Source organism: Ailuropoda melanoleuca, chromosome 11, assembly GCF_002007445.2.
Source record: "Ailuropoda melanoleuca isolate Jingjing chromosome 11, ASM200744v2, whole genome shotgun sequence".
Taxonomy (NCBI): domain Eukaryota; kingdom Metazoa; phylum Chordata; class Mammalia; order Carnivora; family Ursidae; genus Ailuropoda; species Ailuropoda melanoleuca.
Window position 1 is genome coordinate 130,858 of NC_048228.1, and position 16,140 is coordinate 146,997.

The window sequence follows — 16,140 nt, forward strand, 5'->3', positions numbered from 1 at the left end:
CCAGGCGCCCCTGAATTGTTTATCTTTTTATGGTTGAGTTCTAAGCGTTCTTTTTATGTTATGGACACTAACCCTTATCTGACATAGGATTTGCAAATATTTTCTTCCATTTTGAGAATAGTCTTTTTTTTTTTTTAAGATTTTACTTATTTATTTGACAGAGAGAGAGACAGTCAGCGAGAGAGGGAACACAAGCAGGGGGAGTGGGAGAGGAAGAAGCAGGCTCCCAGCGGAGTAGCCTGATGTGGGGCTCGATCCCAGAACGCAGGGATCACGTCCTGAGCCGAAGGCAGATGCTTACGGACTGAGCCACCCAGGTGCCCCGAGAATAGTCTTTTCATTTTCTGGATAGTGTACATGAGTTCATTTTTATAGAAAATAAGAGATGCATCTCTTTCGTTTAAAAAAAAATCAACAATCTGAACAAATACCGCCCTAAACCAATGGTGATTATCTCTGGGTAGTTTGGACTGTCACAACTCTCATTTCTGAATTGAGGCAATGTTTCCCAAGCTTACTGATTTTGCAAATTGGTAAATGGAAAGTGAAAGTTTCCAATCGTTAGTTCACGTTATTATGACTTCTGTGCATCCAGTAAAGAACCTGAAGTGCTGGACATCCAGGGGGTTTCTGGGGCAGGGTGTTGTCCTGAGTCCCCGGGCAGGTGGGTAGTCCCAGCTCTGACCCTAGTCATTCTGTTTTGTTTCTGCTACTCCCTGGGGCACACCTTGGGAAAAGGAAACTGAAACCAAAGCTCAATCCAGCCACTGATGAGGCTCTCTCCCCGACACTGCCCCCTGACGTGCACAGCTCACATTCATAAAAGGGCCGAGCGGGAGAGGAGCTGGAAGCCGAGAGGAGCTGGAAGCCCAGAGGCAGCCAACGCGTCTGTGCTCATGGAGGAGCTGGTGCCAGAGCCCACAGCCATGGTGAGGGGTGTTTGATGGGTGGGGGCAGGTGGCCTCTTTACCAGTCTATTTCCCTACCTCCCTGCTGGGGTCATCCAGGGGCAGAGCACCCACTGTGTGCTCAGAGCTCCCCCGGGTCCCTAAGCAAGAGGGGAGGGACAGGGCTCCTTCTGATGTCGGCTTGTGTCTGGGTCTTGGGAAGCATGTTCTGCCTAGTGTTTAACCCTGAGATCGCTTGGCATTGGCCCAGAAGTGCACCTTAGTGGGTTAAGGGAGGTGAGGTGATTGTCGTGGGTGGCTGGCCTTCCTTCTGGTAATGCTCTCTGCTTGCCTCCAGTACCTGGGGTCCCTTTCCTGGTGGGTGGGGAGGAGAGAGCAGCAACCCCAGAACTTGTCTGGTGGCCAGTCATTTGCATGTAGTGGCTCCAGTTCTATGAGGCTGTGTGATGCCCACAGGCGGGGAACCTGAAGGTGAAGATGCTGGGGGGCGAGGAGTTCCTGGTGCCTCTGAGGCACTCCATGCTGCCGCTGGAGCTGAAGCAGCAGATAGCCCAGAAAACTGGCGTGCCTGCATTCCAGCAGCGCCTGGCTACCCACCCTGCTGGCCAAGTGCTGAAGGATGGGGTCCCCCTCGTCAGCCAGGGCCTGTGCCCTGGCAGTACGGTCCTGCTGGTGGTGCAGAGCTGTGATGACCCCCTGAGCATCCTGGTGAGGAACGACAAGGGTCGCAGCACCGCCTACGAGGTCCGGCTGACGCAGACCGTGGCTGAGCTCAAGCGTCAGGTGTGCCAGCAGGAGCACGCGCAGGCTGACCTGTTCTGGCTGAGTTTCGAGGGGAAGCCCATGGAGGACCAGCACCGCCTCGGGGAGTACGGACTCACACCCCAGTGCACCGTGTTCATGAATTTACGCCTGCGGGGGGGTAGGGGTAGGGAGTGGGCAGGACCCGGAGGGCAGCGCTGAGAGCCACCTGCCCAAATCTCTGACCGAGCGCCGGTAATAAAAGTTGATGCAAAATTAAATGGCTCCTTACGTTTGGTCCTTCCCCCAACACCCCTCACTTCTGCAACCCTGCTGATGAGGCTAGGGGAGGGACAGAGGAGGAAGTGGGATGGGGACACCTGGGGTCACTGGGTGGTCACTAGGCTGGGGTTGCCAAGTTAAGGGACAAGTCCAGTGAGATAAAAATGGTGATCTACTCTCACCCACCCCTTGGACAAATTGAAGATGTCCCCACACCTTTGGGAAATTAACTTCTAGAGAAAAAGTCTGCATTGGTCTAGGGAGGGGTGGGGGCAGGGCCTTGAACACACACACCCCCATGGGGCAAGCTGCTGAACGGAGACTGCTCTCCAACAGACACACCTGCCTTCGGGGCTTCACATAACCAAGAGGCCATGGCCAGCAGGAGAGGGGCCTCCAGGAATGAGGGGTTCCTCCAGACCACATGGAAGAGCTTGTCCCAGATGGAGGGGCACTTAATTTGGCGAAACCTACACCTGCTTCCACATAGAATGCTTCTATCTATACCAGTTTCCAAAGAGCTCCACGGGAGCCAGATGGAGTCAGTCTTGGACACAGGCAAGATGTGGGGGTGGGGCAAGAGACATAGAACATACACTTCTTTGGGCTAAGGTCCTTGACTCTGGGGACCCTCAGACTTTGGCTTCCAGACTGTTGAGGGTAATTTGGCTGGAGACCCAGAAGCCCCTTTCTGGTCTGCGGGGGTCTGTATGTAGGCCGAGGGACTTCTAGGTCTGGCTTATCTGTGACCAGTAGGTATAGACAGGCCGCTGTGGGTCTGTGTGTGGGAGGCATGCTCCCCTGGTTCATTTCCTGGGTCCCCACCCTCACTTCTCTATCACACCACAAATTAGCAAATGTGAGCACACACCCTTGGAGGGGAGGTGGGGTCCCCCTCCAGAAGGACCTCTTCTACCACTCACCCTCCATTGCTTCGAGATCTGTGGCTGGCTCGGAGGGAGGGGCTGTGCCGCAGACCCAGCCCTGGAGGGACGGAAGGGGTCTCCTCTCCCTTCCCCTCGATCTCCAGCTGAGCTAGGCTCTAATTTGTACCCTTTGGATCTCAGTTTACCGCGTACCTAGACCTGGCTGGAGAAGCGCCCACCTGGGGGCTGAGGAGGGGGCGTGGCTGGCCGTCCACCGCTGACCCGACGTTGTCTCAGCTGGACTGCAGAGGGAGCCCTCGGCTCTGCGGTGAGGCCCGAGCTGACCCGGGAACGGGAGGTGGGCGGATCTGCGCTCCATTCTGACCAATCACAACAGCCCCCAGCCCACATTGGTCCCAGCCAGCCGGGGGCGCGGCCTACTGGGGCCGCCTACTCGCCTGAACTGACTGGGGGTCCCGGGCCCGGGCGAGTTTCCGTCCCCAGTTTCCTAAGAGAGGCTGTGGCCCCCCATCACGTTCTTCCCGCCAGGGGAGGGGCGCAGCCCTGCAGTGTCCAAGGAACGGCGGGGTCCCCGGATTTGGCAGCCTCTTCCCGCGGCCAGGAAGCTCCCGCAGCTCTGGCCACGGCATAGCCTGGAACCCCTTGGAAGTCCCGTCACGTCGCCTCCAGATTATGCATTAACCCGATTGCAGCCGCATTTCCTGGGCGGGGGGGGGTGGGGTGGAGGAGAGACGGCGCGGGAGGGGNCCACCGCCTCCCTGGAGCTGCGTCCCGTCCTGTCTAGTCCCGTTCCCGGCGCGGCCAGGCCCGCGCGCTTGCTCTGGCCGCCTTCCGCCGTCCTCGGCCCGCGCCATGGCCAGCCTGTGGCCGTCCGGCGCGGCCCCCGCTGCAGCCGCTACTGCTGCTCCTGGTGGTGGCCGCGCGTGCCCTGCCCAGCGCCGACGGGACGTGCCCGGAACGCGCGCTGGAGCGGCGGGAGGAGGAGGCGAATGTGGTGCTCACCGGCACCGTGGAGGAGATTCTCAACGTGGACCCGGTGCAGCACACGTACTCGTGCAAGGTGGGCCCCCGCCGGGTCCCTGAGACCCCCCAAAAACCCCTCCTGGAAGCCTGGGTTGAGGGTCTCCTCCCCCGCCATCCCGGACCCCTAGCCCGGAGGCCCTCCCTTCGAGCATCTGGCCGCCCCACTGAGACCCCCGCCCCAGGCCGTGGGAACGGGCACCAGACGCTCTGCAGCTCCCGCTCCCGCTCCCTTGGCGACCGCCGAGCCCCCGGGTGGGGCGCCGGGTCCCGGAAAACTCGCGAGTGCCAGAGGGAAAGTTCCTGCGGTACCGCTGCAGTCCTACCTCGCGGTGCCCAGGCCCGGGAGACCCGCTCATGTCTGACCCCACTCCCACCCCAGGCCCACTACCTTATTGCAAACAAGTGCGCCGCCCCCCAGGGAAACTGTATGGCTACCGCACCCCTCCCCATCAGTTAAAGAAAAGGAATGGGGACGAGGGGAGGTGACGCCTTCTGCTTGGGGTGAAAGTGGGGATTCGGCCAGTGGTCAGTGCTGTCACCCCTTCCCAGAGGCCTTTACTAGGGCAAGAGGGGGTGGTCAGGAGAGGGTAGGGTGCACGTCTAATCTCCCAACCCCAGAGATCCTGGGGGGGGGGCTGCAGTGACTAGGTGTGGGGGACAGGAGCAGAGAAGTGGGCGGGACGTTGCTGAGCCTCAAATGTGAAGGGGTGCAGGGACAGGTGCCCCACCCTGCCCCTAGAAGAACTGTACTCCTTGGCCACCAGAGAGGGGGCTTGCCCAGCCTCTCCCGCAGTTGGATCTTGGAGCCTCCTGGGATAGGTTTGGTGGTTTTGTTTTGTTTGTTTTTTCCCACAGTAGTTCCTAGGGAGGGCTCAGGGGACCCGGGCCCCATCCCTGCTCTGGCCCCTAAAACCACCTCCCTGACCAGAAATCGGATCATTCCTTCTCCATGGAGATGGGGAGGGGTGGCGGCTTCTTTCAGATTGGCCTGTGTAGGCTACAGCTGGGATCCCCAGCCCAGCCCCCTCCCCTCCACCACGCCAGGGCACTTTGCCAAGTCCCTGCAGGATTTTCCCGACTTCCTCCCCGCTGCTCCTGGGTGTGGCTGGGGTGGGGGGAGGCGATGAAAGTGGCCCAGCCCTCTCCCTGCTGGTTATCATCCTTCTAGAGCCTACTATGTGTCTGGGGTTGGGAAAGATAAGGTTGGACAAGGCTTACCCCCCCAGCTTGGCCACTGGAAGGTGGAGGGGGTCCCTATAGAAGCTTCAGTCCCAAGGCTCCCAGCAGGGACCTGGCAGGTGGGCAGGCCACCATTGTCTTTGATCACTCATTCCAGAAGTCTCAGCTCCGGAGAGCTCCTGAAGAAAGGGGTTTTCTTCTCAGAGAGTGTGTGGGCTCATGTCCCCTGGGCATACGTCCCCATGGACATCCCCGTACAGCCTGCAGCTCCCTCAACCCTCCTGCACCCCCCCCCAGCTGTGGGTGGGTGTCTCAGGGCTTGGTTTGTCAGAACAGGTACCCTCAGGGCCCCAGGAGTGAGAGTGTGTAGGGTGGGGCCGCCCTGTGCTGCCCAAACTTGATTTTGTGGTTCGAAGGCTGCCTTGACTGCATTCACTGTGGAAGCCTGGCAGGAGGAGGGGTCTTTCACCTCTTGGGGGTGGGGTGGAGAGTGCCTTAGCCCACCCACAGGGCTGCAAGGAGCCAAGCTGGCCCAGAGCCCTGAGCTCAGAGCCCGTTGCCCTGAAACTCCATTGTCCATGTGAGGTGCCCCTGGCTCTTAGTGGGTGGGTAGATGGGGAAAGTAGGGACATGAAAGGCAGGAGCCTAGACCAGATGGATCCCCTTCCCATGTCCAGCCTGAGCTGAGATGGACATTGTTGGAGGTGGCTGGGGTCAGTTAGACCTCAGGGGGGAGTGCTGCTTCCTGGGTGAGGGCGTGTTCGCAGGCTACATGTTCTTCTGGGTGACCCGTACGGGCAGTGCGTGCTTCCCTGCGGCCCCCTCCTGGGCGCTGACCCAAAGATGCCCGTATGTCTCTGCCCGGGGTTTGAGTCTGCTCTGGACATCTGGCCTGAGCCACTGAGGTGGGAAGAGAAGAGAAAGCCCAGCTGACCAGTCTGGTGCTTGTCCCTGGACTCTGTGGCCTCATCTCCCCGGTGGAAAGAGGACCACTGATACCTGTTCCACCCCCCCCCCCACCATGTCTACCCAGGTTCGAGTCTGGCGGTACTTGAAGGGCAAAGACATGGTGACCCAAGAGAGCCTGCTTGACGGTGGCAACAAGGTGGTGATTGGCGGCTTTGGAGACCCCCTCATCTGTGACAACCAGGTGTCCACTGGGGACACCAGGATCTTCTTTGTGAACCCTGCACCCCCATACCTGTGGCCGGCCCATAAAAACGAGCTGATGCTCAATTCCAGCCTCATGCGCATCACCCTGCGGAATCTGGAGGAAGTGGAGCACTGTGTGGAAGGTATCTGGGGACATCACCAGGGGAAGAGGCTGACGAAAGTGGGCAGGCTTCAGGGAGCTCCATCATGCCCTGGGGGCAGAGGAGAGTTCACTGTAGGCTAGAGCACTTGTGGTGGTCTGATCTCCTTCCTGTCTCCCTGATCTCCCAGCTGGGTCTGGCCATCTCAAGGTCAGCTCCAATCCCTGAAATTAGCAGGGATTCCCACTAACCTCCCCCCGCCCCACAACGCCACTGTCCGCTGTCTTGGAGCCAAGCAAGTCCCAGTCCTGCAAAGAACAGGCTTCCTCCTCTTCTGCTTACGCGCCCCCCCACTCCACCCCCTGCCAGCTCCACACCCCCCTCTCTTGGAGCGTCCTTTTCTGAGTGAGAGGCGGGGACCAGGTGAATGAACATCAGCTGTTTATATTCCTGCAGAAGCCCAAACATCTGTCTGTACGGGTCCCAGATGTTGAGCAAACCCCTCAGAGTGGGGCATAGGGATTGGAGGAGGGGCTGCCCCCTTAAGTGTTCCAAGAGGCCTGTCATTTCTGGAAAGGGGGAGTTTTGTGGGGTGGGTACTTCTCGGGGGTTTAAGTGGGTGTGGAATTCCCTAATTGAGTTGTCGGTTGTCCACACAGCACATGTCTATTCTGAATGGCCCAAGAGCACCCCTCCCCCAGCCCAGCCTCTGTGAGGTGAGCTGGAATCAGATGACCATGGCTTCCCTGCCCCCCCAACCCCTTTGCCCCATGAGAGTCCCAGTTGGGGGCTGAGATCCTTTGCTGGGGAATGTGGCAAGGAGAATATAGGAACTGCCCCTCGCCCCCACATCCTGTCTGTCCCCTCATGGCTGCGTGGGAAGGGATGCATTGGAGGGGGGTGGTGGTGGGGGAGTGGAAAGAACACTTCCTCCTCAGGGCAGTGGGAAGGGTCTGTGACTTCCTTTCTCTGGAAGGCAGCTCTGCCCCTCTGATTTCTTCTCTCGGTCAGCAGAATGCTATCTAGCTTAGGCTGTGATGCTGGCGTGGTTTTTGTGGGATCCTGGATGGTGGTCTGAGAGGGACTGTGCAGGAGCAGAGGCAGGACCTGAAATGGAGAGCCCTGAGGCATTCTGCCCAGCCTGTTGTCATCTGTCCCTGGGGCTGCTCCAGGGTCCTGGGCCATAGCATCATACAGAGAAGCCAGCAGGTCCCTTCCCTGCAGTGGCTCAGATGAGGGGTTCCAGCCTACCTCTCACACCAAGCAAGGACTTGAGACCCTGGCCCTGCTCTGGATGGGTCTAGGGGAAAGATGGGAGGGTGGCATGGTGATGGGGCAGGTTGTGGGGTGGTGATGCCAAGTTTTGGGGATGAGTGGGGGGGTCTAAGGAGAAGCTGGAGAAGAGGGGTCAGAGTACAGAAAGTCCCCTGCCCCTGTAAGATAGAGTGAATTATCAACTCTACAGCTGGGCGGGTCCAGCCTGAGGGTCTGTGACTCAGTAACTGTGGCCTTCGTGGGGTCAGAGGGCATGTGGCGGGAGGGCCACCCTGGACAGAACAAGGTTTGGCATCTTGCCAAACCCTGTTCTACCCATGCCAGCCCCTGGCTCTGGATATGCCAGGCTGGGCACAGGGACAGCTAGAAAGGAGGGTACCCAGGGACAGCCCCCCAGCCAGGACTGGGTGAGACTTGACCTACTGTGTGCCCTGGGCAGCCAGCACTCAGTTACTAGGCTAGGTTATGAGCTCCAGCTGGAGGTAGGGTGGTGCTGGACATACAGGCCTATGTACAGCAATGGTGTGAGCACCCAGGAGGGGCTGAGCCATTGGACTCTCCTGGGGTGGGCCTGCTGGGGAGGACGGTCTTGGGGGAGAGGGGATGCAGAGAAACGCATAAGCCATGACTATGGCCTGGGGCCTTGCAGGTGGAGCCAGGTGGAAGGCAAGCGCCTTTTGGGGAGGGTGCTTCCCTCCCCAAAGGGAAGGGAGGAGCTCGGGCTCCACTGTGAGGTGCCTGGAAGTTTTGAGCTGGGCAACATAGATCCCTGCTTTGAAAGCAAACCAGGGTGCTGTGCAGGGTGGGTTAGGAGGGCTGGGTGCTAAGACATGGTTGATATAACCCAAAGGCCCAGGGCGAGGGGGGTGCCTCCCCCTTGAGCCTCCCTGAGGCCTGAGGCACAAGATCCCCTGGAGCTAGGACCAGGCTTAGGGAAGGAATCATTCTGTGCCCACCTTCCCAAGCTGGGTGAGGGTGGGAGGATGGCCCCCCCTCCTATCCTGCAGGAGATAAGGACCTCAGACCCCACTCCAGGACTCCATCCTAGGCTCTCTGGGAGCCAAGACCTCACCAGTGAGGGGGACAGATGGACAGGGCTTGAGCTAAGCTGACCCTTCCCCATCTGCCTCTGACCCATTCTGTTCCCAGGGTCTCCATAGTTGTCCCAGCCCCACAGGGCCCAGAGGGAAGCCTGCAGATCACCCTGGGACCATCAGGTCCCACTGTGTTCAGGAAATCCCTGTCCCTAGCACACTTCCCTCCTTAGGCTCCCTCCCATTCCTGAAGGCCCAGAGCAGCCGAGGTGGGGACATGTCCTCCCAGGCCTGCCTCCTGGACACCCGTGGTCTGCTCCCTGCTCACCCCTGCCTAGTACTGCTCCCTGCAGTGTCCTGAAGGGCAGCACTCGCAGGCCCTCCCGCAGGGCCTGCAGGGTCTCCCTGACTCTGCTGGTCAGGCCCCTTCCCCAGCCTCCAGCCCCTAGGAAGGCGTGTCTCCTCCTCCTCCCCCTCCCCCTCCTGGGGAACCACATTCCTGGCATAACTGAGACAGGTATGTGTCCCTCCCTCTGCGCCACCTTTGGGTGAGGGAGGCCTGCTGCTCTGGGGCAGCCTCTGCCAGAAGGAGACCCCCACCCCCTGCTTTGTCAGGGAACTAGCCTGGCCTCTGCCAGTGCCAGCTGCCCACGCACTGGGAGCCTGCCTAGGCTGGCAGCTGAGCCGGCCATTTCCTCCAGCCCTCAGCCACCTTGCCCTGGTCTGGACACTGCCCACACACTCCCACCACCCTCCCCACCCACCCCTCATGAAGACTGGTCCTAAGGCTTCTCCTGTAGCCCCCAGAAGGGACATGGGCCTGGCTGAAGGCCTGGGGCCCTTCCCTCCCCACTAGGAGCCAGAAAGCAGAGAAAGGAAGTGTTGTCTGCCCTCAACTGGGGCCTGGCACAGGGACCGGGTCAGAGTGAGTCTGGCACTGGCCCAGCCCAGCCCTGCCCAGCCCTGGAGGGGGTCGTGGCAGGCCTGATTCTAGTGAGTTCCCCCCTTGCTCCCTGCCAGGCCAGCTTTCCAGGACCTGAAGGAGGGCAGTACTGCAGGTCAGGGTGGAGGGGTAATAGGGTTCTGAGCTGCTTGGCCTCTTTGAGGCCCTACAGGCCTTGGGGCTGGGTGTGGGTGGCAGATACCCCCAGACAGGGACCAACTCCCCACAGTGTGGGGGCAGGAAGATGTCCAGGGAGCTTTCTGGGCTCTTCCCTCTGTTGTCTGGCCCTTAGCTTCTGGAGCCCCCCATTCCTGCCCTACTGCCCTACTCCCCCCCACATTCCTCCCTGCTGAAGTGGGAGGTAGGTAGCTTCTCCCTGTTCCCTCTTCTGCCCTCTTCTAGACTGTGGGTTCTCACCCCCCACCCCTTTGCAGACCCCACCCAGTGTCCTCCTGGGCCCCTCCCCCAGTCAGGTCAGCCAGGAGGGCTGAGAGAAGGCAGGCCCAGACTCGAGGTTGCCTGCCCCACTCTCTCTGCTTCCTGTCGCCAGGGGGAGGGAGTCTGCCCAGGTGGGGCATGACCCCCCCACTGTGCTAGCCTGTCCCCATCTGGGGAGTCCTTGGCTGGAAGTCAGGTGCTTCCAGGGCACCTGCTGGCTTTGGCTTTGATTTCAGTGTGCATTTGCTTGGGCAGCCCCAGGGATGGGCTTTGCTAGCTGAAACCAAAGGGCTTGCTCTCATGTCACTTCCCTGGGGATGTCTTCCCTTTGGGCAGGGCTTAGCTAGTAGAAACAGCTCTTGGCTTTTTCCAGACCCCACCCACCCCCTCGCTTCCCAGCCCCTGCAGATTGGAAATGGGAAAAAAAGGTTGTTTTGGAACTGTCCTCCCTCTCCCTCTGTCTTCGCTGGCCACCCCAAGCTGTGCTGGGCAGAACACGTTCCCATGGGGCTGGCTCTGCCCTTGCAGCCCCTCTGTGGGTGCTGGGACCATGCTGCACAGATGAGGAAATGGGAGATCACCTGCTCAGCAAGAGCTGCCCCCACCCTGCCACTCGTCACAGGCTGGGGGGCAAGGATGGCAGAGGAGGGGATGGGGCTGCCCCAGGGAAGTTAGTGGGACAGGAGCCCAGGCCTCAGGGCCAAGGGTCCGGCACAGCCTCCTCCAGCCTGGCTGTGTTGCTTCCTTCCTGAAGGGTTAATCCCACCCCCCCAATCCCATGAGAATCAAAGCCTACCGCCCATCACCACAGGAGGGTGGAAAACAGCTGCAGAAATAGGCCTCCTTCCCACCCCCCACCCTTTGCCTCTGCCTGTGGGACCCCGGCCAGTTGCACCCTGTCTCCCCCTCGCCCAACAAGTTCTAACCCTTGCCCGGAGACCTGGGGGTAGGGTAGAGAATGGATCCCCCCCTTCCTGCTCTGCCCTCCTGGCCCTGGCACTCCCCTTGCCACTGGGACAGGGGAATCAAGGCCTGGCTGGGGCTGGGCTGGGGGCTCTAGGTGCCATCACCACAGTAGCCCACAGAGTGCTGTACAGCCCAGAGTCCGGGAAGTGCCCTCTGGAAGTGCTCACTGATGAGATGAAGGGGGTGGGAAATGAGGCAGCACCCCAGTGATCCTTACCCGAATGATAGCGACACAGTTCGCTGCAGGAGGTAATATGCCCCCTGTGGTTCTGTACTGGGGCTTAGGAGGGGTTCATGTTCCAGCCCTAGGCTGTGGTTAGGATCTGGAGAGGGGGTGACCTAGGCCTCTGGTGGAGCATCCAGTGGGGAGAGGAGCTCCCCTCAAAGGGGCCTCTCTCCCCCCAGAGCAGATCCTGAGAACTTCCTCTGAGGAAGGCCCCCTGCCGGGGGCTGCTTCCAGCTGGACCTGGGAAGGGGAAGATGGCCCCTCCTAGTCCCCCCACTCCATGGAAGAGGCTCAGGAGAGGCGGAGCTTTCTGTCCTCACAAGCAGCCAGCTGTTCACAGCTGTGTGGCCGCACATGTGTGTGTGCACGTGTCTGTGTGCATGTGTGCATGGGTGCCTGTAATCTCAGACGTACGGAACTGTGCACATGAGAATGCTGGTCAGAGCCCCAGCTGGTGGCCTGTGGTTTCTGCCACCTTTGTTTCCCTGGGCTTGGCCTGGGGCGGGAGCCCTGCAGGTGCTCTGACAGCGGGGTCCTGGCCTCTGCTTGCTGTGGGTTGTCCCATTTCCTGCCTGCTGCCCCCCTTGCCTGGCAGAGGGCTGGGCACCTCATCCTGCAGGCTCTGCCTCTGGGAGTGACCACCGTGGTTTCTCAACACCGAGATGAAAGGGCTGTGGTGACAGGACAGAGTCCCCGGGGGCCACTCGGGTTCAATACCCCAGCACGTGCCTGTGGGACCCTGAGTCTGACACAGGGCTCTGCGAGTGGCAGGGCGGCCAGGGAGTCAAGCTGGGCAAGTCCCGAGAGGTGGGTCTGTGCTGGCCTAAGGTGGGTCTGAGCCTTCTCTGTTCCTCCCCTCGGATTCCTCTCAGTGACCCCACCTGGGCCCTGGGAGGGGCAGGCAGCCTGCTGTGGCTGCTGGAGGCACCTGCCCTCTGTCCATAGATAGGGGGCTCCAGTGCACATCTGGGAAAAATAAAGCACAAACATCTGGGCCAGACTGTGGCCTGCCCCAGCCTGCCCAAGAAGAGGGCCTGCGTGCCCACGTCTCTTCCCGGAGGGGGAGGCGGTGAGGCTAGGTCCAGTCATCCAGCGGCTCCGTCCTCAGCCACACGTCCATTCACAGCCCAGGGCCAGACCCTCACTAGAAATGGGGTCTCTGGAACGGGCTGCTGCTGTGGCCTGCACAGAGCCCTTCTGGGGTTCTGGGGGCTGCTCAGGGAAGCCATGTGTGAGCTGTGTGTTCAGGGCTGAAGGCAAGGGGGGAGGGGTGTTCTGGGTCTAGTGGGTACAGGGAACAGCAGGTGTCCCCATGGCTTGGGTGAGCAGTGGGAGAAAGCTGCTGTTGGCGTGGCACGGGAGAACGAGCTGGGAAACCAGCGGCTACAACCCGCCGGCCGAGAGAGCCAGCTGGCCCTCACCCTCTGACCCTCCGCCTTACCACCTGATGACAGCACCCTCTGTGCTGGTCCCGTTGCTCTCCCTGTGAGAAGCTCCCCTACACACTCCCCGGCTGCCTCTGTCTTTCTGTCCACAGCTCTCTCCTCTGTGGGTCTCTGTCTCTCTGCCCCTTTGTTTTGTGAACCTCTCTGCCTCTCTGAGTCCCAGTGAATGTCTGTCTGCCGACACCCACCCCGTCATCACCTTCCTCGAGCACCCCATTCCGACCTCGGTGCCCGTGTGTGCCACCTTCATTGCCTCCCCAGGGTGCTTGGCTCAACACAGCCAGGCCCTTGGCAGTAACACAGGTGTCCTGATTCTCCAGGCCCTGCCCGCACCTTGGTGCCTCGCTGGCTCCCCCAGCGCTCTCTTCCTCCTGGAGATGGGCAGGGCCTATGGGGAAAGAGGTGGGTTTGGGGCTGTCCTGGAGAAGAGGGACAGAGGGTGTGGATCAGCCCCACTCCACCCCTACTTTTTCTCCAGCCACCTACTCTCCTCTTCTGTTCAGATGGCTCCCCCTGGTGGCTACAGCTGCTGTCCTGGCAGGTGTCCGGGCCCTGAACTGGGGCGCCCTCCCCCAGGGCTCCCCAGGCCTGAGGATTTGCATCCCCTGGCTCCTTATGTCCTACTCCTAACCCCTGTCACCGTCAGGGTTCACCACACTGGCATCGCCTGGCCTCCTGCAGTCCCCTGGGACTTTGCAGTTGCGTCTGTCTGGAAGCTCTTTCTACTGACCTGTGCAGCCCCTTCCCCTCGTCCTCCAGGTCTCTGCCACAGCGTAACCTCCCTGAGGGCAGACAGTTTATCTGACTCAGGACCCACTTAGCCTGCCCAGTGGAGGAGCTCAGACAGGCAAGTGAGACGGGGCTGCAGGGACGCTGGACACCAAGGAGCGAGGGACAGATGTGGAGGCCAGTGGTCAGGCTGCTGGCATCTGAGCATCCAGCCTTGCTGAGCTGCTCCCTAAAACTGTCATCTAATCCCACCGCCCTGCAGGGTGGGGTGTGGACTAACAGGCAGAAGCGTGGGCCTCGCCTGCTGGCCAGGTGGGTGGGCACACAGCCTGCAGAGTCAAACATGGCTACCCCCCCCCCCCCCCCCCCCCCCCCCCCCGCCTCACCTGAGGTGAGAACTGGAGGCTGGGGCCTGACACGGCCTCCTTCCCAGTGGCTGGCCCTGGGCCAGCAGCGACATCCCGCTGTGAAATGCCCATTGTCTGCTGAGGCCCAGAGAGAGGGAATGGCTGTAGCTTGAGAGCAGACACCAGGAAACTGGGGACTGGGGGTGGGGGCAGCTCTGTCTGGTCCTCTTCCCCTCCCCCACCGGGGCAGCCAGACACCTATGACTCTGGGCCAGCTAGGTAGCCCACGCTTGACCGACCCACGCCATGGCAGCTGCATTTTCTGTCCTCGTGGTGTGCACCTCACGATCCTCTGGGAATGGGGTGGCTCTGGCCAGGGGAGGCCCCAGCATTAGAGGTGTGTGGGCGTGTGCACTGTGACCCCGCACCCCCGCCCCTCCTTTCTTGGGTAGCTGGGCCTGGGTCCCTCCAGAGTGAGGAAGGGGTCATCCACATGAGAAAGGGGCCATCAGTTTGCTGGTGGGCTGGACGCCCCATCTTCTCCAGACCCCATCCCCACCTTCCTCCTCAGGTCCATATGTTCACGTGTGTGTCCGTGGGGGCAAGCCCAACGTGTGTTGTGTGGGTGAGGGACAAGGTTTGTGCTGCATGAAGGTGAGAGTGTGTGTGAGATGCCCAGTGGGTATTCATGCCAGTGAGCGAGGAGGGAGTGTGACACCCAGTGCCAGCGCAGGGTTGGGTGTCTGCGCCGTAACCCCTGAAATGCTGAATGTGCGTGGACGTCTGTGCCGGCACAGGTCACTGAGTGTGAGCCCAGAGCCCAGAGGGGCTAATTTCTGGCTTAGAATACCCTCTGTCCCTTCCTAGGGCATGCGCCTGCGTGGGCTGGTCAGGGCTGAACGATTTTGAGCCTGAAGATCCCAAAATAGCTCTGGTAGCCTGTGTTCCCCTCCCCCTGCTGGGTCTGGGGCCTCAATGGCCCTTTGTCTCTCTGAAGGCGTGGAGCCCCTGTCGGGGGCTCAGACTCTGACTGGGGCCAAGAAGGACAGGCTGCCTGCTGGTTCCCCTTCCCCCAAGCCAGGCCTTAAGCCCCACCCCCATGTTGGCCCCTGGGCCAGTCTTCCCCCTCCATATGAGCCTCTGATGGCAAGCTCCTTTGCCCACAGAGACAATCCTTTGCCAGCCCCCACCCCACCCCAGACTCACACTGATCCCTAGGCTTACCCCCCCCCCAGTCCCTTTACCCCCCTCGCCCTGCCAAGCCTACCCATGACGCTGTGGTAGTAGCAGACAGGGTCCATGTGTGTGGGCATGTGAGCGTTGCCTGGGGTTGGACCCCTGGCACTGTCTGTGGAGCCCTCTCTGAGCCAAGGGTTGTGGATCCTGGGGGACTGTGGTGACAAGTAAATGGGAAAATGTGTGAACCGCCTAGGCTGACCACACCAAGTCTCTGGGCTCTGAGCCAAGCCCTGCCCTAAGAAGATAAAAAGTCAGACCCTGCCCTGGGTGCTCCCAGTCCAGGGTGGCACCCTGGGAGCTGCCAGCACTATCAGTATGGTGTGGGCAGTGCCAAGGTCCAGTGAGGTGAGGAAGAGGATGGGAGGCACCCCTGAGAAGGTGAGGCTGACCAAGGGCCAGGGTCTCCAGGTGGTTTGGTGGACAGTTGCTCTGGGTCCATCGCAGTGAGAGGTGAGGGAACCACATTGTTGATTGGTTGAAACTGCAAAGTTTCATTAGGTTTCATTAGCACCTCAGGTTCCAGGCTCTAAGAGGTTTGAAGACCTCTGCCGTGGGTGATGGGGGACCCTGACAGGGTGGGCTAACCCTGTGTGGGATGTGGCACTAGTGTGCCTGGCCACGGGATGGAAAGAAGTCAAAGGAGATGGGCCTCATAGAACTGGACCCTGGCTGGCTGGCAGGTGGCTGGCTGGCAGGTGGCTGCTCTGGCTGAGGAGGTGGGGGGAGTGGGGGGGAACTACCTGACCATGAAGTCAGGGGGTGCTCTAGGGACATGTCTGTGACATAGCTGAATACAGCATAGGGTGGAAGGACCTTAGGGAGAGTCCAGCTGGAGGCTTGGGGGAGCTGAGCACTAAGACATCTGTTGGTGCCCTGGGTGGTGTCACTGTGGGTGAGTGGAGAGTTGGCCCCAGGAAGGGCTGGTTCCAGGGCAGAGGGGCCGCACAGACCTGAGGGAGGAGCTGCAGGGAGGATGTGTGGTCAGTGCTTCTTTCCCAAGGTGGACTGAGATGAGATCTCAGAGGGACCAGGGGTGGCACTGGTGGCTGTGGCAAGAGCAGTTTGGCTGAAAGGGGGACCGGCTGACCACTCCTGCAGATGTCCTGCAGAGGTCTGAGTGCAGGGTGTAAGTCTGAGTGAGTGGATGGCCGTGTGTCTGTTGAGTGTGTGTAGACGGGTATGACCCAGCATGTATGGGGGCGGGTGGCAGTGGTGCAATTAACAT

General features: G+C 60.5%; 2 protein-coding genes across 7 annotated transcripts in view; both read left to right on the forward strand.

Annotated features, from left to right (window-relative positions):
- Positions 1–561: 561 nt before the first annotated feature.
- Positions 562–1,930, forward strand: ISG15 (ISG15 ubiquitin like modifier). The gene is made up of 3 exons (XM_002930163.4): positions 562–664; positions 811–929; positions 1,365–1,930. Exons 1-3 carry the CDS (start codon positions 577–579, stop codon positions 1,869–1,871), a joined length of 714 nt encoding a protein of 237 aa, XP_002930209.2. The 5' UTR covers positions 562–576; the 3' UTR covers positions 1,872–1,930.
- A 1,641-nt stretch (positions 1,931–3,571) lies between these two features.
- AGRN (agrin) overlaps positions 3,572–16,140 on the forward strand; it is a 34,189-nt gene continuing 21,620 nt past the window's right edge. For all 6 annotated transcript variants that reach the window (XM_034671200.1, XM_034671198.1, XM_034671201.1 and 3 more), the window contains exons 1-2: positions 3,572–3,878; positions 6,054–6,315. In XM_034671200.1, coding sequence (XP_034527091.1) covers positions 6,087–6,315 — 229 coding nt within the window. In that variant the 5' untranslated portion in view covers positions 3,572–3,878; positions 6,054–6,086. The remainder of the gene's footprint in view (positions 3,879–6,053; positions 6,316–16,140) is intronic.

Coding starts and splice junctions, on each gene's coding strand:
- ISG15 (XM_002930163.4), top strand. CDS start 577: ATGACTTCTGTGCATCCAGTAAAGAACCTGAAGTGCTGGACATCCAGG. Junction 665..810: donor TGTCCTGAGTCCCCGGGCAG/GTGGGTAGTCCC, acceptor TGACGTGCACAG/CTCACATTCATAAAAGGGCC. Junction 930..1,364: donor TGCCAGAGCCCACAGCCATG/GTGAGGGGTGTT, acceptor TGATGCCCACAG/GCGGGGAACCTGAAGGTGAA.